We start from the raw sequence: 26,825 nt of genomic DNA on the forward strand, positions 1-26,825 counted from the left end.
AACTGGAGGGCTCCAGGTCTGGTCTGGGTTATCCTCTGCTTGACTCCTTGGCCATTCCCCAGAACCAGTCATGATATGGAAAAACCTTCTCGACTGTTTATTACATCATTTCTATCACACTTGATCTGTAGTCAACTTGCCTTTTGTTTTGCCTTTTTCTCAGTTCACTCATCTTGAAAATAGTACCTGCCTTTACCAACTGCAGGTGTTTGAATGGCAGAAGGCCACAGTACTTTTACAGATGCTGTGGAAATAAACTCTCATTTCTCAGGTTAGTCAACTTTATTCATTAGGTACTTTTAGGTACTGATAATCTCATTTTAGATCACATTAGTTTATTATTTCATTTACTTATTTACTTAAAATAATTAGGAAGTGCCTATTATATTGTCAGAGATTGTACTAGGTGTTAGAGGAGGTTGCAAATAAGATAATAACAGCCAGCCCTAATTGAGTGGCTATAAAGTACTGTACTAGGCATTACACCAAAAGCTTTATTTGCAATACTTAATCCCCAAAATAACCCTTTGAGTTGGGGTATAATTACCTCTGTTTTTCTGATGAGAAAAGTGAGGTCCATAGAGATTAAATAATTTATCCAGGTTCACCTGACCTTACAGACTTCTCTCTTAACTATATCAGTGATGAATGTGCAATAGCCGTTGCTTTCCAGGGGCTCTCAAACTAGTAGAGGAAAACTTATGTGAGAACAAATAAGTGCTTTAATATCCAGGGCCTTTAGAAAAAACCATACCACTTTTCCCTTCCAAGTCTATACTAGTTCAAACTCATAGTGGAAAAAAAAAGCCAAGTTGCAATGAACCCATAGGAAATGCATCAGCAAAACTGTAGTATTTATCCCAGAGAAAACAGAGGTTTCATAGGAGTGGAGCTTGGATGTGTGTGGTCTTCAAGCATCCAAAGACTATGATTCAAAGGAGGATGTTCAGAAAATAAACAATCCTTACTAGGCACTGAGGAAGAAATGATTTTAAATTGTAGAAAGGGCAATTTGGATTAAAACCTGAAGCCGCCTTTAATAAATGGAGTGACTGGTCTTCAGAAAGTGAACACTTAACTGTGAGTTGATAGGGTTTAGCTGAAGTGGGTATTTGCATGTAAATACAGAGTTTTAGGGACGCTCCAGGGCTCTAATAATGCTCTCTAAATAGCCTTTGTTGATTCCCCTGAATCCATTAAGACAGAGTCAGAGCTGCAGCTTTGCTCAGCGGGGTGAAACTTCTTTGTTTCACTCAGCAGGTTCCAAAGTCTTGGGCAAGAAGTGAGTAGCAGAGTCATAGAATTATGAGACCTGGTCATCCTGTGCATTAAAAAAGACATTCACTGATCACCTGCTATAAATTAATAAATGTATATTATACCCCTGCAAGACTATCATCTCCTTTTTATAGATAAGAAAACTGACTCAGAGATTAACTGAGAATAGCAAAGGCTACTACCAATGACCAAATACTTTCTAGGTGCCATCCACAAGTTAAGAACTGTTCCATACGGGTGTTCTAATCTTCCCAACAACTTTATGAAGCATCAAACATTTCCTTTTCTATTTTTCAGATGAGAAAACTGAGACTTGGGGAGATTGATAGACTTAATCAAGGTGAGTTAGTGGCAGAGCTGATACATAAATCTAATCGAGGTGAAATTTTGGCATAGGTTTTGGAGCTGCTGTTCAAATCTGCTAAAACAGCTCACTCAATTCAAATATGCATGATTTTAAGTTTCTACTCTTCTGTGGTTTAGTATAACCTTCTAGAAGGAATATTCACTTAGGAGAATTCAGGAAAAGTATCATTGACACCCTGTGGGACTTAATGAGGTGGAAGGAAGAGTGATGGATGACGAAGAAACGACAAGGCTTTGTGGCCAATGCCCCTTTACCCTTTCAGGATAAAGGAGCTCTAGGGTCCTTGCTGAGGTTTTCTTCTCTTCTTGGGATTTCTGTCCTTTTTACCCTGTACCTTCAAGATCCTCCAGCAGGTCACCTCTTTCTAACGCACAGGGGGACCAAATGGGGTCCTGAGTCCCACTGCCTTCTGCCACTTGTTGCATGTCTCAGAGGCAAAGAGAAGCAACCTTGGAAATGCAACAAGCTGTGGATGTGGAGTCAGAGATTCTGGTTTGCAGAATTCTACCTGTTGCAATTCTTCCTTGTATGATCTTGGGCAAGTCCTTTATTACATGTAACCTTCAGCTTCCTCATCCATAGCGTGTAGATAGCTCCTGTTCTAACTTTTAAATTACTATTTAAAATAATGTGGAAGAAAGCATAAGAACTTGTTTTCTGGCTGAAACGGCATGCTCCAGGGCTAAGCACATAGACTCTGGCATCAAATCCAGGCTCTGGCTTTTACTAGCTGTGTGACCTTGGGCAAGTTCCTTATTCTGTCTAAATCTTTGTTTCTGCATCTGTAAAATGAGGGTGATAGTAGTTGTTGCTCATAAGGTTTTTGTAAGGAATAAGCATTTTTTTTACAGTGCTTACTTTGGTGCATGGCACAGTGTACATGTTCAATACAATTTTTATGGCTTCAAAGAGAGTTGGTGGATCTAGGCTATGTGATGGGGGATGAATATATGAACTTCCAGAAGCTTTTTGTGCTTTATATTGGAATCTAGAAGGGCCACCCACTCTGACCCTAGAAGAGTACCACAGCAATCTCAGGTAGTTCTACTATGCTCTTAGTAATTTATCTGTTATGTAGTAAATTAATAGCATTACTTTGGCATTTCAATCAATAGGACTAAGATGAGCCGACGGTAACAGAGTAGTAATTGCTGCTGCACATATGGAAACTGTCCAGTGGCAAAAACTATTTTTCACAAGTTGGCTGGTTACCCTCAGACCAGATTCTTTCAATTCTTAAAAAAAAAAAAAAAAAAATTCCTCTGATGATTAAAGCAAAAAATGCACATTGGAAAAACACAATGGGGTTCAAGGAAAAAAATGAAAACCCACCTGGGAATCGCATTATCTAGATATCTACTGTTGACATATTGCTAAATTTCTTCCAGGATTTTTTTCCTCTACAGATTATAATCAGTGTTGTTTCCTCTTTTATTTTTTGACTGAAGATTCTAAATGAGCATTTTCTATTGCTATTAAACCTTTAGAAACACAATTTTAAATGAGTGCATATGCCAGTGTGTGGCTGGCATATGCAGTCATTTAAAATTAGTATTCATTTTGCTCTCCCACAGTTGATAGGCATTTATATTATTTTCAATTTTTAGCTATCATAAATTATGCTGGAAAAACCCCCTTGGTCACAAACCTCTGTTCATGTCCTAGAAGCAAAATTGCTGAGTCAAAGCTAGAAATATTTCTGAGACAGAAAGGCTGTAGCAGAGTGAAGGAGCCCCTCCCCATCCCCCAGGACCAGCAACTTGGCTCTCATTGAAAATTAATTCTTCATAAGGCAGTGTGCTAGGGGCAAGGGCTGAAGGCAACGGCGAGTAAGTAAAAGTTGAAAAGAAGAGAGGTGACTGCTTCCACTTTTTCCCTTTTTCTCCACTGACTCACATTGCCCATGAAATTGTAGACATTGGAACGTGCTGGAGGGGAGAAAGAGCTCTTAGTAACAGATTGTTCAGAAGCCCAACATCGCTTCGTGCTTTGCATTTCCTTTTCTGTTAAATTGCCCTGCATATGTCTTCTGCCTGTGTCATATTCATTTTTTTTTTAATCCCTCAAAGTACTTACATTTTGTAAGCATTCCCTAAATGCTCGAAATGGGGGGTAGGATAGCATGGTGGACTCAAATCTGATTCTGCCATTTATTAGCTGGTTCTGATTTATTAGCTGTGTGATCATTTAACACTTTCAAATTTGTTTCCTTATCAGTTAAATAAAGGTAATAATAGGGATACTTTCTAGAATTGTTGGGCGAAGCAAGAAAATATGTATCAAGTGAGAATTGCAGTGCCAGGCACAGAGGAACTACTGAGTATGTTAGCAATTATTACAAAGAAAAATAAGGTTCAAATAATCTGCACTAAAATCTTATGCCAACCTAAGTTTAACCTAATAATTCTTAAGAGCTTCAGAAAAATCTGAAGACTGAGTCAGGAATGCAGGAAATACCGGATGTGGGCTATACTTCACATCTTGACTAATTTATTATATTCAGTTGTAGGTCCTGCATTTTAAGAGGGACATTAACAGGCTGGAGCAGGTCCAAAAGGGAACAATTGGGCTGGTAAACAAACTTGAAATTGACCTGTAAGGAATAATTAAAGACTCTGTGGGTGTTTGGCTCAGAGAAGACTTAGGCAGAAGGGATTGGTCGGTTGGGCTGTTAGGAGAAGAGGGACCCAACTTAATAAAATAATGATTTGAGTATTTTTATTTTCCAGACATCTAGCTTTGCAAATAGTATTTATTTTTTCTTCTCCAAAACACTACACGAGGTACGTATTTGTGTTCCTATTGTACAGATGAAGTAACAGGCACAGAGGCAGAAGTGACTTGACAGTTAATGTGGTTAATAGATGGAATGGTAGGAATGGAGCCAGGTCTTTCTAATTCTACAGTTTGAGTACCTTCTACAGCCCACTGACTTGTTCCAAGTGACTAGGGAAGGCCTGTCGGATTTTAAAGAGCAAAGTGGCTGCCTGATACATGTGAGGAAAGAATATTTAGACCATTAGAGCCACCCAATAATGGAAGAAGCTGCCTAAGTAGATAATGAGTTTCTTGTCACTGGAAGTATTCAAGGAGAGGCTGAACTTCTGCTCAGTAGCATGCTGTAAGGATGACAGCTGAGGAGTGGGCTGGAACTGTGACTTTATTACTTACTTGGATGTTCTTGAAAGTTGCTTAACTTCTCTGAGCCTGTTTCTTCATCTATAAACTGAGAATATGGCCTAATTTTAGAAGACTTACAAAAAAATTATAGATAAATTGTTTAGCCAAGAAGCTGGTATACAGAAGTTGCTCTTTATATATTAAGTGAAAAATTATCTATAATCTTTCTATTTATATCTGTGGCTCTCATTTATTTGGTGACACTGCCTACTCACTTCTTCATTGGGAAAAATTTTAGACTTGGAAAGGTCACCTCCTGGGTGAGTATTTTACTTCATTTCTGCAGTGGCAGGTACATGGTAATTTCTGTCCCCTTAGGCAAATGACAGGTTGGACTTTAAAACATGAGCAGTGGAATAAACAAAAGGAAGAATGTTTAGACTGAAATGTTAAGCAATAGAATAGACATTATTGGGGGAAAGATTAGAACCACACAGCTAATAAACCATGTCACCCTGTGGATCAAATATCAGATGGGTTCGAGGAGCCCACTATATGCCCAGCACTGTGCCATGTGCATTAGAGTTCAATCAATTGGAGGCACTGTCTTTGTCTACAAAGGTCGCAAGGCCTGGGATGGCTCAGACAGTTGTGAAAAGATTAGCTGATAGGACTGAGTGTTATTCTGTGCTATATCTTTTGGTTTGGATTGCAGCCCCTGGGCAATTAGGGAAGGGATGCTCAGAGGCAAGAGATGGAGAAGATGACCTTGCAAGGTCTCTTTCTTGCCTGGGATTTTCTCCTTTTGATGATTCCCAGGATTCTTTCTAGCAGGCACAATGCTGTAATGTTGCAGTTGCGGCTCCCTTGGGCACATTCACTAGTCGTTTCCCCAGGACTTTCCCAGAGCCTGGGAATATGCTAATAATTGTTGTCCATTATCTGACCTGGAGGAGGAAGAGGTAGATGAGGAAAAGGAGGAAGAGGTGAGGAAGAGGAGGAAGGGCCGCCCTTCTGAGGGCTCTCTCAGCAGCCTTCCTTCCTGGGCTTTGAGAACAAGGCAGCATCCTGCCTCCTCCCAGGTATCTACTCAGGCTCCTATTCTGTAGACATCAGTCTAGACTCCTACCAACATCAACCATGGGTCCCACCAGCAAGAAACATGGAGTTAGTTGCATGAAGAGAAAGCTTTTATTGTTGGAATTCGTGATGTGATGATCCTTCCTTTTCTTTCAACAAGATAAGCAGATTCCAACTGCTTTGGAAAATGTCTTCCTTTCTCTCTCTTGTTTCCTCCTCCTGTCATCATTCCTCCTTAACCTTTGCTTCTTCCCTCCTGCATTCTTTTTCCCTTCTGGTTTCTCTACCTTCTTCGTTTTCCTTCATTTGTTTCTGAATCCTGGGATAATGGAGTTGAGAGCGATCTTAGAAGTCCTCTAGTACAGTGTACTAATTCATTTTACAGATGAGAAGAATGCATTTCCAAGAGAGAAAGAGATTCACAGAATGAGTCCTTGGTGGAACCCAGAGTAGACCTGAGTTGAGCGCTCTTCCCTCTTTATTACTCTGCTTATCTCCACATTTCTCTCCCCTTTCTTGTTTTATTTTTTAATTGTTCATTTTATATCTTGCTCAATACTCTTTCTTCTCTTTTGTTTCTTCTTAATCCCATAATGTTAAATGGAAAGAAAATCAGGACTTTGGGTAGAAGAATTGAAAGAGAAGTGTGTTGTCAAGTTCTTTCCATCGTGGCTGTGATTTGGGGTGAGCCCCTCAATTTTCCTCCTCAGCGTCTCTATCTACTTTCTCCATCCTACCCTGCCACGTCTTTGGAGGGGTTTGTCCACTGTCTCCGTATGAAGACTTTGAACTTGAATTGCCAAGGTGCCCTAAAGGGTTCCTAGGTTGGTAAGGTCACTGCTTTAGTCCCTTCATCTACAAACTGAGGATGATCATCGTACTTTCCTCATAGTGTTGCTATAAAGATGAAATAGTTAATACATATCAAGTTTTTTGAAAAGTTTCTGGCATATAGTAGGTTCTAAATACATGTTATTCATATCTGCTAGTATTATTAATTATAAATATTATTATTTAGAGGGATTTCTGTCCTTAAGGAGAAGGGTTGAGAGTCACAGATGTCATTCTAATAAATAAGGAGAGAAAAGAAAATTATGAACATAGCTCAAAGACTTGGCAAATTACACAAAGGGTGACCTGATCTCAGCTGTGCTCTGCCTCCTGAATGTGTCCACTTTTTAACCAAAGGCACCATCTTTTCTACAACTATTTGAATTCAAATTGTAGCCCATGTCCATGACTTACCCTGAGAAGAAGCTGTTTGGAACTTAAGAGTAAAGTTAGGCCTTGCTCAGAACTGACCCAGTTTAAGAAGTCCTTCTGATACTTTCCATTTTCTCCCAGGTAGTGTTTAAGATGTGACGACAGAGTGCTGTATTCTCCAAACCAAAATCACTTGCATATCATATCACGAGTTTTGCCCAATTTATGTACTGTTATTTAATTTATTTTTAGTTTGATTTTTAGTCTTAAATGTTATCAATATCATAATGGAATTGGTAAGTTCTGGTCCCTAGTAAAATAAAATAAGAGAACATTATCCTGTACCATTATAGTGTATCTTGTACACTGTTGGTGTAACTCTGATTTGATTTTAGGGAAAGTTGTCTTGGTGATAAGAGACTTGGAATTCTCAGTTCTTGTCTAGGCTGGACATTAATTTACTGTTGACTTTGGACAAGTCCCTTTCCCTCTGGCCACAGTTCCTCCCTGAGAACTAAAGGAATTGGGACATATAATTCTTTCCATCTCTAACTTTTTTTTTTGTCATGAGTATTTTATGAAATTGCACAGTGAATTGTGTAGGGCTCCAGTCACCCTGATGAGAGTATGTACCATCAATCACGTTGTTCTGAGCACCTAATTCTATAATATAACTCTAGCCTTCCATTTTCCAGTGACATTTTGCTTCCAGCACAATTACTTCTGTGGGAACAGCAACTTCCATTTGTTCAGAAAATTCTTCTAAATACACCAAATAGTTTCAGCCTCTAGGCTGGTTTTTACTTAGAGAAAGCACAATCGACACGGCACTGGTTTGGGTGACTCCACATGTCTTTCTTTCCTACCTGGTACAGGTTGCCTTTTGTTAAGGTGGGCACTAAGTTTGATTGAATGCCCATGCTCTCTGGAATCCTCTTTTATTAAAAAATATATTTTCCAGCTTTTCAAAAGTAATATATATTGTTGTAAAACATTCAAGTATTACAGGAATATTTAATGCAGGAAATAAAAGTTCCCCATGGTCTCATTCTCAAGAGATAATAACAACTATAATCAGTTTTCAGTCCATTTCTGTAGATTTCTTCCCCATAAGAGAACATTAATACATATAAAAAAATAAAAATGGGATCCTGCTATACAAACGGTTTTGCTATTTGCCTTCCCTTCTCTCTCCACTTCTCGTAATCATTCATCCTGGCCATTTTTGACTTTTCTGCATGGAATGAGGTTGCCTGCCCATGATACTAACTGGCTGTGTGACTTTGAATGAATCATTTTTCCCCTCAGGGTTTCAATTTCCTCAACTAGAAGAAGAAACAGTCCTCTACAACCTGCCCATCTCCTATTATATAAGGCTTAAGGGAGATAATGGAGATGTATGAAAGTGTAGGTGTCCTGAGGGTGGATTTGATAGTAGACTGTTCTCTGTCACCCTCTCCTGCTTTATTGGGTTTAAAGCACTTACTAGGTCCTGCAATTCTATAGTTTTCCAATTTGTCTATTTGTTTGTACCCCCCACTAGTTATTTGTTTGTACCCCCCACTAGAAGTTAAGGTGTGTTAGAGCAGGGACCATGAATCTTCTGTTCCTCAATGTATCTATCCCCAGAACTTAGAACAACTCCTGGTTATTGTAGGAATTAATAAATATTTTTTGGATAATGAACAAATTATCCTCTCTCAGCTGGACTTCTAATTGATAGAAAGGCCATTGGGAGAGAATAGGGTAGAGCAGGAATGGGATGAGCCAACTTAACAGGGTGGATGCCTGGCCTACCCAGTGGCCTTGAGCTCAACAGCATTCAGCTTGACTGTTCTGCAAGCCTTTTTCCTTTGTTTGCTTCACTCTCCTGATACTCTTTGCCTACCTGGTAAATTAGTCATTCTTTATGGCCCAGTTTAATTATCCTGAGTCCTGTGAAATGTCTTCAATTTATACTGTTTCCCACCTCCAGACAGAGTTAACCAGGCTCTTTCGTAGGCTCCCGCAACACTTTGCACCTATCTTACTTTAATTATAGTAATAGTGGTTTTCCTGCTTTGTACAGTTGCTGTGTGCCATATGCAATGCCAACTATCTATATGCCTTCTCCCTTTTAATATGTATGATAATCTGTCCGGAAGAGATAATTATAATTCCCATTTAACAGATGAGGAAAACTGAGACTTAGCAATTTTAAAAATAATCTTGCTCCAAGGCATACACATAGCAAGTAGTATAACTAGGATTTTGGAATATGTATAATTGATTCCCAAGCTAGAGTTTTTAACTGCTGGGCCTTCAATATGCCAACTTAATTTAAGAATTAGATAATGACAACTGGAAAGACCCATAGTCTTTACATAGTTCCATCTCATTTTAGGCATGGAAAAGCTGAGACTAGTTACAAAGTTAGAGCAGAATTTGCAGCGGAAGGAAAATCTTGCTGTAATATCTAGGCTGTCCAATTTTGGGCAGCATAAGGCATTACATTTTTTACTAGGCCGTATCACCTCCTTTTTTCAGTAGGCATAGCTTTTTACACTCCAAGACATATTCAATACATTTATTCAAGGCACCCTCTCTCTAGGCGTGATGCAGTCTTTTACTTGGCTCCTGTGAAGACTGTTTTTCTTTTCTTTTTTCCTACTAGATGTTTTAGGTCACATTGAGGAAACTACCTTTAACTGAGGTAAGTCCATACTTTCTTCATGTTTAAAATTATTTTAGAAAGGTTTCCTTGTCTTATGGAAGGGGCTTCTCCACAGGACTTGGTGATGGTGAAGAGCAGCCTTGTTTATAATGGCTCAGATGTTTCGAGAGGCCCAGAGTTTGGACATGCCCTGTCAGAGAGCAAGGGTAAGGTTGAACAAGCAACTCACTGCAACAACTATGGAGCCAGAGCTGCGCGGCCATATCTAGCTCACACTCTCACTGTGACTCATTTCTTGGAGCAGAAAGGGGTCATGGTGAGATACAGCAGTGCTTTAGGGTTGGTTGTTTGGAATCTTTCAGGTCCTGGGCTTCTGCAGAGCCAATAGAAGGAGGATGGGAACAGACACATGGGGACAAAGCAATTTGATTTAACAAACACTGAGTGTCTGATATACATAAACCCCTGGGATGACATCTATAAGGGGGTAGTGGAGTTAGCTGAAAACTCTGGAAAGCACCAGGGGATGTTTTCCTTTTCTTCTTGTTTGCTTTTCATATGCATCAAGAAATTCATTAAGAGCTAATCTTTGAGGGGCTTACAATCCAACAGGAAAGCTAGAAGGGCACCCAAATGTATGTAAGGTCACTTTAAACAAACTGAGTGCTAAGGATAATGCCTATATTTCCAAGAGGATTTAGGAAGGAGAGTCCATGCCCAGTTGGGGCTAGGCATAGACGCAATCCAGGGACAATTCATGGAGGAAATGACGCCAGACATAGGTTTTAAGGCATGGATAGCATCTCAGAGAGGAGAGGAAATTACCATTTGTTAAGGGATTGTGCTCTGATAGGAAAATGTGTTTGAAGTGGGACTTCGTGTATCTATCAGTGAAGTTGTTATTCTCAGTTTTTAAGATGAGGAACTTGAGGCTCAGGAAGATTGAGCAAACTGCCAAGACTATACAGCAAGGAAGTAACATAGGCAGGATTCAAAATCAGATGAGTTTGAACCTAGAGCTGGTTGGTGTATCTTTTAAGGCAGAGTGAGGGGGGAGCTTTACCAGATTTATGGAGAGTATAGGGCAGAACATGAGTTACAATACAGAGATGAGACTTATGGATGTGCTGCTTATGAACAATGAGAAATCCATTTTGGGTTGGAATTCAGTTTGTGTGAAATAAAGGAGTTGGAAATAGCAGTGGGTGCTGTGTGCGGCAAGCTGAGAGTTTCATATTATATTAAAACCTGGCATTTTCAAGAGAAGGGCAGCACAACTGCAAAAATGCATGAGGTAGATCCATATGCACACTGACAAGGTATTCCTGAGCGATAAAAGAGAAGTTGCCAAATATGGTGTTTAGAATAATCCCATTTTTTGTAAAACAGAAGCAGCTTACTAAGGTAGCACAGCAGCTAAGGGATATCTGAAGCCACACTTCCTGGATTCCAATCCCACACTGACACTTCCAAGCTGGGTGATCCTAGGAAAATGATTTAACCTCATCTGTACAATGAAATGAATAATAGTATATGATTTATAGGAATGTTCTGAAGGTTACATGGGTTAAGTTCTATCCAGCTCTTAGAAAGGTGTCAGGCACATAGGAAGCACTCATGTTTTTGTTATTGTTATGTTATTAAAACCATTTAGGAGGATGAATATCAAGCTGTTAAGTGATTTATCCTAGGAAGTAAGATTTACGTGTATTTTAGTTTCAAACACATCTCCTTATGCTGTTTAATATTTTACAACAAATACATTTTATAGTGTATAAAACAAAATAAAGGAAAACAAAATGACAAACCAGCAGGTCTATTTTAAGAGTTGGTAGTAGGGGACTTTATTTCTACTGTATTCTTTTTCTCTAGTAGCAATAAGGCTGGTAGGGACACATTAGAAAATGTCTCTGGTGTCACCCAGAGAGCTATTGAAAACAGATGTCTGAGACTGCATTGCCTGGGTTTCCCACAAGCCATGTCAGGAGTGATGCCAATGGCTATTACGGAGGGCTGGCCCTTTCTGCTCCCCCTGCCTCGTCTGGGCTGGATGTAGTTTCCTGGCTTAAAGATGTTATGAAAAGCCTGCTTTGAAGGTCTGCTTTGGGAGTGATACATCTGGGGCATGTGGTGAGACCTTTAGTGCATGAGGCTGAGCACATACAGAAGATAAGGGAGACTGGGGAAAGTCCTCTCTGTCTGGGGGTTAGAGAACACAGCTAAAAATGTCTTTGGTCTGAGTAAAAGGGACCAAGATTTTAAAAAATTCTTTTCCTGGGCCAGAGACTATGCTGCCCTTCTTCTTGACCTCCTGACTCAGTCAGAAATTCTCCCCCACCATCCTGGCTAGCTTTCTCAATGAAATGATCTTGGTCACAAGGCAGGTGGGACAAAGGAGAAAGGACCTTCAGTGGCTGACCATCTCTACCCCTTGACAGAGCTCTAACCACACACCTTATGATGGGGGTGGGAGCTAGTGCAATTTCTCTTGTGTGTCAAGGATAGAGATTGAAAGCTTGTATCTACTTACAGATGCATGTTAATAACTTTTTAACTATCCAGAACCACCTGCAAGAGATTAGCTCTTGATTTTCTAGAGAGGCAAATTCATATCTTTCATCTCTCTCATCCAGTCTAGTCTCCTCCTTCCTCCTCCCTGGTTCTTTCTTAGAGTAATAGTGGCAGGGTAATGGTGAAAGGAGTGTTTTCTACAGTCACGCCCAATTTTGAATCCTAGCTCTGCCTTTTACTAGTTGTCTTACCTTTGGCAAGTTACATAACCTGTTTATGTATCAGTCTTGTCTCCTGTAAAATGGGGATAGAATAGTACTTTTTATAATAGAACGTAATAGTATTTTTTTGAGAATTATGAGATAGGGCATATGATGTTATTAGCTTAGTCTCTAGCATTCAATAAACACTCGGTAAATGCTAATGATTATTTTTAATGAGTTATTGCAGTTGGGGCTGAGATGGGGCATCATGAGGGAAGGCAGAAGGGAAGGTTCAGGAAGAAAGGAATATCTGTTTGCAGTTATCTGTTAACATATAAGGTGCATTTTCTCTGTACCCCAGCAACTTCATTCCTAGTTCTTATTATGTACCTGGAGAAATACCACATGTGTTCATAAAGTTGTAGGTACACTGTAATTATTGCAGCACTGATTGCAGTGGGAAAATTAGAAAAAGTGTAAGTGTCCATCAATAAGGGATGGCTAGAAAACAACGGGACATCCATAACATAAAATGCTCTGTGGTGGTTAAAAGAATGAAGTAGAACTGTATGCTTCAACAAGTAAGGCTTCCCAAGACATGTTAATATGTGAACAAAACAAACTGCAAATTGCATAGAAAATATGATTCCGTGAAATGATTGTATATTTTAATGGTTATATACATGTGTGTACATAATGTATATATAATATGTATGAATAAAAAATTATCAAAAAGGATAACAGTTGAAAGAGACCTAGAGGTCATTATCAAAGGGGACCTCAGGCTTTGGTGTAGTATTATAATTTCTTAAAAAGGTAATGTATGCATGCATTGTACAATTAAACATGATCAAGGACAGAGAAATAAATGCCTATCTGGCCAAGAGTAGGAAGAATAAGGCTCTGTCAAACAAAAGGCCAGTGAAAAATTTCCAGCTCTTTTTTCTAGGCTTCTTTCCACCCCTGTTATCCACTGGTAGAAGGAGAGGGTTATTAGGCTGACAGCTGTACCAGCTCAAAGGGGCTACATGAATGTATCTCTGTCTATCTGTCTATCTCTGTATATCGGTATGGTGAGTGAGGCGCAAGGAGATATGTGTTTGAATCCTGGTTTTACTCTGAGAATCACAGCATGGTTACCTGCTGTTACCAAAAGGCAAACCACCTGTTTTCTTTAAGCCTCAGTTTTCTCAGCTCTAAAATGGAGTTACTAACCATTGTCCTGTATCTAATTTTTAAGGTGATTGGGCAGCTTATATGAGATCGTGGATATAAAACATGCTATAACCTGTGAAGTGCTTTTTATAAGACAGTACTGCAAATCTGCCTGGCAGCCAGGGTTGCAGCAGCCTTGCCGCATTCCTCTGGAGCTGGCGAATGTTGCAGAACTGAGCACACAGCAATAAACACGCAGCTCTCAAAAGGCTGAAGATCATAGTAGTTACTCTATTTGGCGTATAAAATACTAACATGATTTGCAGAAAGGCTGACAGGTTAAAGGGATAGAGAAAAATGAAGATCATGGTCCTGAGGTCAGACAGGTGATGGAATGTGGCAGTGGTCTGTGAACATCTGGGAGTCCTAAGCAAGCCTCTAGCTTTACAAAGTTGAGAGTTCAATGTACACAGGAAGACTAGTAAGTGAGATCATCTTTGGAGGAAGAAACCACATACCCTCTCCTTCTGACCATCTTGATTCACCTCCTTTATCAATCCTGACACACTCATTGCTGTGTCCCAGGGCCAGGATTTAAAACTCATTGCCCGGGTGCCCCTTCTCTTTATCTAGTGTCACATAGAGTTCCCAGCGGTGTGAATGAGAGCTTTTGGTGCACCAGGACTTCAGAGACCAGGCCACCAGTTTGGGGATAGCTCCCTGAGAAACCCTCTGGAAGGGTGAATGTGTTTATGAGAAAGGACAGAGTGTGAGGACTGAAGGAAAGAAAGTGTGGTGGCAGAGGTAGGGTGTATGGACTCTATAGATGACATGTAGGGGAGTAAGTTTGGAGATTACGTATGGCTTTGGGAGCTTACCCACTCTATAAACTTGAGGCAGTTATTTATCCCCTCCACATCTGCAAAATAAAAGGGTTGATCTATGTCAGGGGTTCTCTGTCAGAATGATCTAGAGCCTTGCTGTGCAAACCTTTGATCCAAGGAAGCAGCAGCATCAATCTTCTGGACGCTTTAGAAATGCAGACACTCAGGCCTATCCCAGAACTCCTGAGCCAGAATCTGCATCTTAGGAGATCCTCAGGTGATCCTGGACACTGAAGTTTGAAAAGCACTGAATTAGAGACTCTTGTTGACATTATGGGTTTCTGGGTCCGCATTCTGAGAGATTCTGTTTCAGTAGTTTGATTTTGAGAAGCTGTATTTTATTTAATTTAATTTTTAAAACCACCTTATTGAGGTGTGATTGACATAAAAAAGCTGTGCATATTTAGGACTTGATGAGTTTAGAGACAAGTATATGCTCATGAAACCATCACCATAATCTATGCCATAAACCTATCCATCACCCCCAAAGGTTTCTTCTTGCTCTTTTATATGTTTATTAATATTGTTGTTGTTATTTGCAGTAAGAATACTTACTATGAGATCTGTCCTCTTAACAAATGTTTGAGAATCTGTCTTTTTGACAAGCACCTCACAGCTAACTTTGACAGCCGTTGAATTCTAAAGCTAAGAATCTACCCCAAGATTCCATGATTCTGCTGATACTCAAGACACTCTGAAGGAAAACACGAATCTCTGAGGGTGAACGGTTGGAAGAGCTGGGAATGTACTTGTGAGAAAGGAAGCAGAGGCTTGTTCTCCATGTGCCTGTGGGTTGCCTAGAATATGAGGCAAGAGAGCATGCTGCCCAGAGCTGCTGCCCATTTCACGGCTGGGATTAATGATTGTCGGCAGCTCCGTTAAGATGGTAAACTAATTTAGCAATGGACACTGAAAACCAGCCCAATTCAAAGGCAGAGAGTGGTAATCTAATTGCACTGAATTAGCCTCAGGAGGCTTGGACAATATCCACTTCAGAAAACCACAAAGGGATCCTTTGAAAGGAGTTTCAAAAGTTTGGTGCCTCAGTACTCCTCATAAGAGCTTGCATTACAAAACATAGGCACTGTGTGGATAAGCCCCTCTCCCCAGCATCTCTGGGCATTGTTCCCTTCTAATGTGCTTTCTGAATGAATTTGCTGGCTGGCTGTATGGCATTTTCATTTTGTGTGTTAGGCTTTACGGAGAGTTGGTTCAGGGAGACAGCTGGAGTTCAAGGCTGAGAGGCCGTCAGTCCTGTGAACACCATTGGTGCCTGTGGCCTTGTCCGTTGGCAAGTGCACTTTCTGGTAGTTTTTTTCTGGCTTATTCTGAGGCTCTTCTCATTTCTTAAAACCAGGCTTTTACATAACCAAGGTGATTTCCTTCCAATAATTCTTTGTTGCATGGTGTTTATATGTTCTTTGTCCAATTTATTAATTATCCAATCCAATTTTAAGGAGAAACATATCCCCGTTAGTGGGTATTCATGTCATGATTCGAAGAGCTTACAAAGATTAGATGGCAATTTGGGAATCAGGAAAGGAGGGAATATAGAATTGCGAAGGATTGTCTCTGACTTGCATTTCATTCACTCTTCTGCAGCAAATTACAAATCTCAATTTGCAAAAGAAGCTTGAATTCCTTCTATGTCTTTCCTGGGAGGTGGACGTCCAGGCTCTCCTTGCACACTTCCACTGACAGATACCATCACTACCACTGAGGCAGCCCACAGTACCATTTGAAAGAGCTACCAGAAAGTTCTGATTTATATTTAGTCCGAATTTGTATGTGTGCTTTCAAAAAAAAATCTATGAGTTTACTCTGATTTTTCTCTTGGAGCTACATAGAATAAATCAAATCTAATGTTTCCCAATATGGGGTCCCTGGGTACATAGGAGATTCATGAAATAGTAATGAGGACTCAGAGTGCATTTTAAACATTTCAAAGGCTCTAACAAATTGCATATTTACTTCTGACAAGGCTCTCTGGATTAACTAAAAATAATCACAGATCTTTACTTTTGTTTTTTCTTAGGTCAACTCAGTGTGGCAACATTGCTTATCCCAAGGTATTGAGTATTTCTGGCAGTTACATATGCCTTTGATTAATAAAGATGGGAAAAATATGTTAATGATGAATGGTATCTGGTAAACAAATTTTTTTTTGAAAAAACAAAAACAAAAACAAAAAACATAGGCTTTGTGAGGGGAAAAAGAGCCAAACAGAATCATTGATAAAAAGTACAGAAATGTTTGGTCTCTCTTTCTCACACCATTTTTCAGATCTGTGAGTATAGCGATCAGGCCTCATGTTTTCTCATCACAATAAACATTTCCCGCGGAAACTGACATATGTATAGGATCTGTCAATAATCGTGTCTGGGTCAGGATAATTCTCCAAAAAGTGAATTGCTTAGTGAGGTCCTCAATTCTTTCAGACCTTTGAGCCTGACTATACCTTGATGTGGCTATTTCTTATAATAGCTGAAATATACTGCAATAGCTGTAACGAAAGCTGTGCTATCATGGAAGAGATTGGGAGAAGATATCCTAAACTGGCACAGCTAAAAGTGATTTTAGAACGCGATTGGCCGAATCTCTTCATTTTACAGCTGAGGAAACTGAGAGCCAGGAAGGTCTTAGAACCCTCTCAAGGTCATGCCACTAGCTAAATTCTGGATCCTAGGTCTCCTTCCCTTTAGGCCAAAGCCTCTTTGTTTAACGCAAACCTGCAGAATAGTTTCAAGATGGCCAGGCAGGGAGACAGTGCCATCCATCTTAAAAATCATGCTGGCTTCTGCCAGCTGATGAAGGAAATAAAGTTAATGACGCCCACATAAATGTGATGCTGTCGCAGGACGCACACACAGGCTGCCTGGAGGGGAGCTCTGTGGGTCCTCTGAAGAATGAAAAAATGATTTTAATGCACCTTTAAAGGGAGCAGTGTCTCCCCTTTCTGCAAGGACAGGGACTGTGGCATCTGTCCCTGCAGAGTGCTTAGTTTTAGACTGAACACATAAGCACATGATAAACAAGTTCCTAGTGAAGAAATGAAGGCAGCGTCACCACCTGTCAATTCATCCTGAAGCTTTGTGGGTATGGACCCCTGCCTTTGATAAAGATCTTATCAGGGGCTGGAGAGAGCGTAGAAGTGTCAGATTCAGTCATTTGAGTTGATTGGTAAGAAAATTGAGTCCCCATTAGAGGGAGAGACTTGTTATGCCCATGCTGTGGGATGGAAGCAAAGCTGACTCTAGAGGCAGGAGTTCTCAATTTATAGCCCAACTTCTCTTTCCACTGCACCATGGACATGGCCGTAACCTCTTTCATAAGGCAATCTAAAGAAAACAATTTCCTAAATATCCTCTGCTTAGGTCATTACCAGTTTGGCAAATATACAGAAGTCATGTGCTGATTCATAACTCCACTTACCAGCCTAGGGTCCCTGTCCCACCTGTCCTTCAGGAGCAAAATCACAACATTTTCTTTTTTGTTTTTTAAGGTTCCTAAGCCCATAAAGGGAGTAGACTAATTGGCAATTCGATGCTTATACAAACTTGCCCAAGGGACTTCATTCGTTGGGGAAAAGTCCTTGGGCCATGTCAGAAACTCCTAGACAAGTTCTGCAGTGCCAAAATGCAGCAGGTAAGATTCAAGGTAGAGTACAGCTGTCTTTCCAGAAAGGAAAAATCAAGACAGTCATCTGCCCTTCTTGACAAGCCTGGAGATGGAGAAGCCACAGGGGCTACCTCAAGGAAAAACCCATTCACCTTTCAACTGGGTAGGTTTTTTCTTTAGGACTGAGATATGAAACAATGTATTTGTCATTTTCCTTTTGATCCTAATGTGGATAGAAACATTTTCCCTTCAAGGTTTTGATGACCTTTGTTAGCAGCTGAGTGGCATATTCAGTACAAAATCCAGTGCAAGGAAGCACCTACTGGGATGGAAGAGGGAAGTAGCACATTAAAGAAAAGTTGCTCATCTTTTGGGAAAACCACCCAGGGATTAGATCTGGTTCATCTCCCTGCCTTTATTCCCTTCTCAAGCACATGCTAGGTCCCTTTTTGTTTCATCAGGGTGCTTTGTGTATTTCATGGGGGGCATTTTCTCAAGGAAGCTAGACTTTCCTCCCCATTATAATTAGTACATTGGAGCAGCTGATTAAAAATTTGGTCATTCTGTACTGTGGTTTGAAACCTTGGACAATTTTGTCTCCCCTCTGCCCACGATGTATATTTGGCAATGTCTGGAGACATTTTTTGATGGTCATGACTCAGGGAGGTAGTGCTACTAGCAGCAGGGATGCTGCTAAACATCCAACAATGCCCAGGACAACTTCCATAACAAATAATTATCCAGTTCAAAGTGCCAGTAGTGCAGAGCTTGAGAAACATGGGTCTGTTTGAGTTGCTCAGAAGGCAAGAGAATTTTGGGGTCATACTGGGCCTACCCCAGCCATAAGCCTCTGTAAGGGCTCTGGGGATCAAAGCCAAGTTCCCTTTGGCTTGAAAGGACATTTGAAAGAAATGTGCTTCTACCATTAAAAAAATTTGCCTATTATTTTTGACCAGTCTGGATATACGGCCCCATTCTTAACTGAAAATAAGGGAAAATATTTAGGTTATTGACTCTCAGAATGCCAATTACAGAATTTTAGAATCATAAGTTTAAAAAATATCAGATCAGGAACTACAGCCAAATCGCCCGATCTTACTTATGAAGACACAGTTGATGAGCATGCAATGTTTTTTGTCTTCCAGGACCCCATGTCTCCCTTTCTAAGACCTTAGTTCCTCCTCTGTGTTGGTACCATATGGGATTTCTGCCTCACTCACTTGATTTTTGTTTTTGTTTTTGTTTTGTTTTGCTGTTGTTATTGCCGTTTCACTGATTATGTGCTGATGCAGCATGTCTATTATTGAGAGCCTTTCCTAGTCCCCGATTTCCCCAACAAGGTGAGCAGCTGGCATCACTTATTCTAAGGAGTACCTGAGAGCCTGAGATGATTGGATTGGCCTTCCAACACACCATCTATCCCCTGGGGAAGAAGGGGTTATTCAAATGGAACCTGCTAGAGAGCTGCCAGCCTCCATTTACCCCCACATACATTCTAGTAAGTCCTCACATTATAATGCTTCTGTATTTTCGCCTGGAATTTTAAAAATGAGTGAGTTAGAAATGAAAATACCAATTGAACAAATACAAGCTACTCACTTTACTTCCTCATGACTTTTTAAAAAATCTCTCTGAAAAATTGCTGAATTTCCTGAGTTCAATTATTATCTGTAATATGTTTCAAAAATCAACATTTACTCCTCTAATGAAGTAGCCATTCCTATATTTTAAAAGTGCAGTGGTGCCACCCACCTTTCCAGCTCTCCACAGTTATAACTCTTCTTTCCTTATAAACACATGGAATTATATTTCACATCCATTGTAGCTCATGTGTGCATTCACACACGTAGGGGAAAGAGATGTAGAATGATGCTTGCTGATAGGCCACCACCAGCTTAGTTGAAGAATTAACACAGTGGATTCATAACCTTATCAAAATGACTACAATGCAGACCTTTTAGACTGAGTCTCCCTTTTGTGAAAGACAATGTCTGGGAGAGGAAAATCAAGCACTGTATACTGTTCATCAAGAAAAAAAGAGAGTGTGTGTGGGGAGAAAGATGTGCTTGGTTCTATTAATTTGCTCTTTAATCTCTCTGATTCAGTTCTGTCTCCTGTAAACCAAACAGAGAATCAATTTGCATACAAATGTTACAAAGTACCCAACCTCCATACATTTTGTAGTTCTATTAAATAGGCAGGGGAGAAAGGATCTGATATTATTAATAGAATACTTCCTGCCCTTTCCCCCATAAAGTAACCACATTTTGATACGTTTCGTAAGGTCCTGGATTGTTGTACTTTTTCATTCTATCTGACTCTCTGACTATTTGCATTCTGATCTGTGGTCAGGACTCTGTGGCCTACAAAATAATTATTTGAACTGGAGATTAGAAGCTTTAGCATTGGGTGTCTCAGAGAAGGGGGCATGCCTTTTCTTCATCTCAGGAGAAAGACATGAAAAGAGGCTGAAATACAGAAACTTACTATTTAAGGGGAGGTGTCATTCATTTAATAAACCAGCCAAGAGATTACTCAAACCAGCAATTCCTATGAAGTGTAATAAAACAAAAATTATTTGCTGTTTTATGTTGGGAGAGGATAATATTTGGTGACCACTTGTTTTTAAAAACAATTTGGAGTGGGTTTTTCAAATGACTGTTAATCCAATGCCACAGTAAAATATGAGAGGCAGGCATCTAAAATGAGGAAGATTAATGATCCCTGCACGTCATGGAAGAAGAATAATTTTTTTCAATTCATATAAGTGGAATTTTTCATAGCCATCTCTGAAGGTGGTATGATTCACCCACTTACAAAAGGACTGTCTGTTTCAATCCTTCTTGAAGAGGTGATTTTTCACTTTTCACTTCTACTAACATAAGAATGCCAAGCCTTCAGGCAGAAAATTTTAACCTGAGAGACAGTGGATGGGAGAACTCAGCTGTTGAGTCAAATATAAGCACAAATTAAAGAACAAAACAAATGAGGATTGCTCATGAGTTCAGGATCTGCAGCTAACAGAGTTTGGAAAGGTGGGTTGGGGAAAGAGGCAGTCAAAGTTTCAAAAGGGAAATGTTTCCCAGTATGTTCCTGAATAGATCCACTCTGCACCCAAGTTCAGGGCTTTACACACTGAGGTTATAATACTATTGTTTCCAAGCACTCAGCCTTAGTAACCTCCCTCCCTCCTCGCAGAGAAAGAAAACAACAGCAAAAAAGGAGAGAAAATGAAATGCTCTGTGTCCAGCGAGTTTGAGTGCAACCTTCCCCGTCACCACTAGTTGTCACTTGGCTCCCAGACGGGAAAGCTGAGGTTTTCGGCACTGCGGTTAGGGAGAATGCAGTCCTAATTAAACTGAGTAACTCCTAAAGCTTCCCCTTAAAGTCCTCAGCCGAGTGAAAGCCAACATGCAGTGGGGCTGGGGACCAATGGTGGGGGGTGTAGCAGACAGAAGGACAAACAAACCGTAAGAAACAGGCAAACAGCTGCCAGAACAGCGACTGTCTCAGACCTCCACGCACAAGCCAGACACCCTGCGGGCGGGGGTGGGGGGAGGTGGCGGGGGGGCGGGAGGGGGGAGAAGGGAGACGGGGGATGGAAGGACCCGATTGCAGTGGAATACAGCACCCCTCTTCCCCAAAATGATGGGACCACGGACAAAGGTAGCCTCTGTACTCTTTCCCCCCATTTCCATCACAGCGATGTGGTCAGTAGAAAATTGCATACCTGAAGAATACAATGGTCTCCCAAAGGTAGAGTCGAAGAGTATTGAAGCTGTACATTTTTCAGGTCCTTGTGCTTTGTAGTCCACGAGTTATGGGGGCAAAAATGTTTCAAATTGGCACTTACAAAACCAGAAAGCGCTATTGAAAAAAATAATCCAGATGTTAAGGGGAGGCGGGGAACAGGGGCTCGGAGGGAGAGCCCCAGGGGAAGTCGGAGCGAGGGGGCTGTGGATACCACGGACAGCGGCTGCTGCGAGGCGTTTCAGCACCACGGAGAGCGTCCAGCCCTGCTTTTCAGGAGCGCGAAGAGTATTGCTGTTTGTTAAACTCCAGCGTGTCTGTTGGCTCCCTGCGGCGCTGGGGAGGCACGTTTGGGGGTGGGTATATTTCCTTTTTTTTTTTTTTTTTTTTTTTTTACCCCTGTTTTTCTGTTTAAACGGCCAGCTCCATGCAAGGAAAAAAATCTTCTGTGGAGATCAGAACGTTGGCCTCGGACCGTTGGATTGGGCGAGCATCTTGGGTAAAGAGAACAGAGCTGTATGGCTCTGGGCCGGCTGAGGGGGTTAGAGGCGAGGGGAAAGCGGTTGACGGTGCTGCCTTCAGTTAAATCTCGGAGAGTATGCCAGGCTGGCGCATCGCAATCCAGTCTCGGAATCTCATTCCCCTGCCTCGGTGCTATTCTGCTGTCGCCTTGCTATTCCTGTTTCCTGGTCCCCGGTCCCCGCCGAATAAGTTATGATCACTGCAGAAAAGGTGTCCCATTGCTTGGGGCCGCAGGCGTCAGAGAGCCCGGGGCAAGTTTCAGGGGCTACCGGGGTCCATGGCTACCCCGCGGGGCTCAGGAGCCCAATGTCTCAGATGCATCTCGGTTTTCTGAGCTCGCTCATCTTTCCTTGGTCAAGGCTCCTACAGATCTTCAGACTTTCTTACTGCATTAATTTAACAAACTGGAGGCGTGGGGGATGGGAGCGGAGACAGCCGATGGGAGGGGGTTGAGAGGATAAAAAAAGGGGGGAAACTCCTTAGTATCTTCAAACCCTCCCACTCGAGGTGTTCATTGGCCCGCGGCTACGAAAACCAGATCTTCTCCCGGTATTCGGCCAATAGCCTGTTAGACTCCGGGTTGAATTTAACGCTTGGAGTGCTGGACGAGATCTGCGCAATCCCCCTCCTACCCCCAAGCTTCTTTCCGTGTAAGCGGTAGGGTAAGAGAGGTTATGGAATTAATCACTCTAGGTCTCTCAAAAGGTTGCCTTGATTTTTAAAGAATTCAGTTGCATGTGAGTAAAACACATGGTTCCTAGTTAAGACGTGCTCTGGGCTCAATTTATCCTTTTAAAAAGGAAGAGTTGAAGCAGATCCCTGATTTTTTAAAAAGAGCTCTGAAGTTATAATATTTGGCCGCAGAAAGAAAGGAGGAATATCCAAAAAGAAGTCTGGTGGATAAAGACCCCCTCAAGGGTCACCGCAGCAGGGAAATACGAGAGAAATTCTTTGAGCAGTTTCCAGGGCTGAGTGGGAGGTGTTGTGGCTGGCACCCTTTTGAGAGGGAATAAAAACACCTTATTCCAACTGGACAGGAGACAGTTTTATTTGCCTTTTATTTGCTGGGGAAAGTGAGCCTCACAGAGCTGTGGCTTGCTCCAAATTGATGGCAGAGCCAAGTTGTACACACAGAGATTGTGTTATGACTCACATTCCCTGTTTTTTCTTCCGCTGTTTTCCCACCTTATTTGAATCTTAGAAGCCAGCTATACATTTCACTCTAAAGCCCATCTGGGGAGATGGAGTTAATCAGATTTTCTCCAAGCTATGGGACTATAGGATAAATACTTTAAAGGATTTTCTGGCTGATTTGAACTCACTGGCACTCTGGGGACTCTCCCTCCCAAGGCTACTGAGAGAGGACAACCCCTTCTCCTTATCCAATAACGTTAGAAACTCCTTTGGTTGGTCTCCCAAGAGTACTCATCAGCTCAGTTCCCTCCAGGGCTAGGCCTTCTCCCAAGCAAAAACTTCTGGAAAGTCTTGTTTACTAGCCTCCTACCAGCAGGATTTTCCCTCCCCTCCCCCTGCACTACAATAGCACATCCCACACTACCGGTTCTGTTATTGGCTCCCACAATCTAGAATTTCCATGATATTCTGAGTAGTGACTGAAAAGGAAATTTTGTTTTGAAGGTGTATATTAATATGAGTTGGATACAAATTTAAATATAATAAATAATATATGTATTTTTATATATATAATCAAGAGCTAACCTTTATTAGCATGGTTTCTGTGTGTCAAGAGCTACTGTGAATTCATATAATCTCATTTACTTTTCACAGTCAGACCTTGAGGTAAATATTATCTTTGTGTATGTGTTTTTGTACATTTGTGAGTATGCTTGGGCAAAACCAGCTTGTATGTTACTGTATATATAAATTTATTTATGATTTGTATCATGCCTAATTCTGAAGTGATTTTGATATGCCTATGTGTATTTGTACATTTGTGTTTGTAAATGGGTCTTTCTCCACATACACATAGATGTGTATGTATCTATGTGTGTCTTTGTGGTGCTCCTAGAAATACTGAAACAAGCTGTAAGCTGGCAATTTTGTCCTTGTCCCTCATCTGACTATGAAATACCTGCAAAGCCAGGTGTGATGCAGCATGTGGAAATCTGTTTTTCTTTTCCTTCAAGGGGTGCTGTGCATGTGTGGCTGTTCATGAGTGTGAGTGGCTCCAAGGCTGTGGCCTGTGCAGGAAGTGAGAGTAATTATTACCTGGGGTGGTTGAGGGGCACCTGTTTGTTAATAGGCCTCTGTTTACTATGAGGCTGATACTTTCATTTAATCAGCACATATGAAAGGAGCATGTGCCAAGTATTGGGGATATGACAGTATATAAGAGAAACAGTACAGTATATACTGATAGTGTATAAAATAAACTGTAAATAAGATAAACTTTTGGAATATGCAGTTACTTCAGAAGTTCAGTGGGAAGAGTCCTTCAGGTTAGTTAATCTACACTTTTTACCCTACACATCACACACATCACATATTTATGCCAGGACAGATCTTTTTGTTCTTGTATAGGTCACTATTGAAAATAAATAACTGTGGGCTTGGCAGTCAGGGATTTATGTCCTTATTTTATCTCTTCCTCAAAAGGTTGGATAGGTTGGATAAATGACTAAACTTCTCCAGGCCTAAGTGAAATGAGGGTAGTAATGACACTTTTCTCATTGCAAGAAACTGCATGGAATAAATATTTAAGTCTAATCTTATTGTAGCTTACCATGCTATGAAACAAAAATCTTCAAGGAATGGAATGGATTGGCTTCAGCTAATGATTCATTTCTATTGGTAACTTTTCTGTGTTGTCTGACTCCAGTGTAGTTCTAATACTTGACTGGTGTCTTATAGGTCCTAGTAGCTGGATTTGAACCCTACTAAGTATGAATAAATTTTGACACATAGTGAAACTTATTTTATTACTAGAAAAGGTTCATTATGTTATTCATTCAACAAATGTTTATTGAGCATTTGCTGTGTATCTGGTACTATTTTTGGCACTGGGGATATAGCAGGGAACAAAACAAGCCAAAAGCCCTATTCTAATGTTATGCATCTTCTGTTGGAGGGAGACAGAAGACAAACAAGGAAATATATGGTGAGTTAGGTAGTCATAAGAATTAAAAAGAAAAAGGCAGGTCAGAGAGTGGCATGGAGGTGCTATTTTATGTAAGGTGATCAGATCAGAGAATGGCTCCTGAAAAGGCATTTATGTAATTGAAGGAAGTGAAGGAATGAGTCATGTGAACCTTGGGGGACGGTGGAGGTAAGGAAAGCTTTCTAAGAAGTGGGAAAAGCAAATGCAAAAGCCCCAAGAGGGGAGTATATTTGCAGTGTACAAGAAACAGCATGGAGACCAGTGTGCCTGGACAGAGTGAGTGCAGGGAATAGTGGTAGAAGATGAGATTAGAGAGGAAGTTGGGGACTAGAGCAGGTACTACCTCCAAGAAAAGATTTCAGGGATGGCAGGAGCAAAATGAAAGCAGAGAGACTAGTTAGGAGCTACTGAAAACGTCCACGTGAGAAATTCCTTAGGATAGTCTTGTTCAACACTTTCGTGTACAGAAGAGGAAAATTATATACAGAGAGGTTAATAGACTTACCCCTTAGACTCATAGCACAGCTGGGACAAGAACACAAGTACCCTAATTATAGCTAAAGGGTGTTTCAACTATTTTTTTTGTTTATTTCAGCTAAGATAAAGGGCATGCAGAAAGAAAGGAAAGTCTGTGAGGGAAGAGACTTTACCTGTTTTTGTTACTGACATATACTGATATATATCACATATCGGTATCAGATACTAAATAATATAGTGTCTGGCACATACGAGGGGCTCAGTAAATATTTATTGCAAGGATAAATGAGTGAATAAACAAAAGAACAAAAAAATTCAGACAGAGGACACAAATACAGGAGAAAGAGAGTAAGGAATATTGTTAATCAGGTGAGATTATGTTGTCCTGAGCCAGCTAATGTAATTAATATAATGCCAAGCCTCTGTCCATAATGACATTCACAGAGGAGAGTGCTGTATGTTTCAACACTGCTTTGATAGACCTGAATGATACTTTGCAAAGAGAGATATTTGGAACAACTGAGCAGCTTACCTAATTGTGTTGTAGTATGATGAATAAAGGCCTGAAAATGGTACTGTGGAAGAGTCTTTTCTCCAAAGAATTAGAGGCTTGCTGCCAGCTGTTTCTAATCCTAATCCAGAGTGCTCTTGTTACTTTTTTTTTTGCAAAGCAATTATCTGTTCTTTATGCTTTAAAGAAGGGACCCCAGAACTACTTAGGGGATCTCAGTGACACCAGAAGAATTTTAGTTGTAAAGAATAGATGCATAAAATACGAAGAGACCTTTCCTCCCATTTTACTAGCTACTCAGGGTCCAGGAAAGGGGAATGACTGGCTTAAGATATCACAACAAAACTGAATCTAGATTGGAGGACTCTTAATCTT

General features: G+C 40.7%; 1 protein-coding gene and 1 long non-coding RNA gene across 3 annotated transcripts in view; one reads left to right on the forward strand and one right to left on the reverse strand.

The window, feature by feature from the left end:
- Positions 1–19,060, forward strand: part of LOC141407091 (uncharacterized) — a 105,364-nt gene extending 86,304 nt beyond the window's left edge. Inside the window, exons 4-8 of the long non-coding RNA XR_012414299.1 lie at positions 1,576–1,618; positions 4,375–4,428; positions 9,702–9,740; positions 16,490–16,523; positions 17,957–19,060. This is a non-coding gene — a long non-coding RNA (uncharacterized lncRNA). The remainder of the gene's footprint in view (positions 1–1,575; positions 1,619–4,374; positions 4,429–9,701; positions 9,741–16,489; positions 16,524–17,956) is intronic.
- The window catches only part of GLRA1 (glycine receptor alpha 1), a 102,897-nt gene extending 80,147 nt beyond the window's left edge, over positions 1–22,750 (reverse strand). For both annotated transcript variants that reach the window (XM_005558329.5, XM_005558328.5), the window contains exon 1: positions 21,803–22,750. In XM_005558329.5, the coding sequence (XP_005558386.1) occupies positions 21,803–21,858 (56 nt within the window). In that variant the 5' untranslated portion in view covers positions 21,859–22,750. The remainder of the gene's footprint in view (positions 1–21,802) is intronic.
- Positions 22,751–26,825: the final 4,075 nt, after the last annotated feature.

The sequence above is a fragment of the Macaca fascicularis genome, chromosome 6, assembly GCF_037993035.2.
Source record: "Macaca fascicularis isolate 582-1 chromosome 6, T2T-MFA8v1.1".
Taxonomy (NCBI): Eukaryota; Metazoa; Chordata; class Mammalia; order Primates; family Cercopithecidae; genus Macaca; species Macaca fascicularis.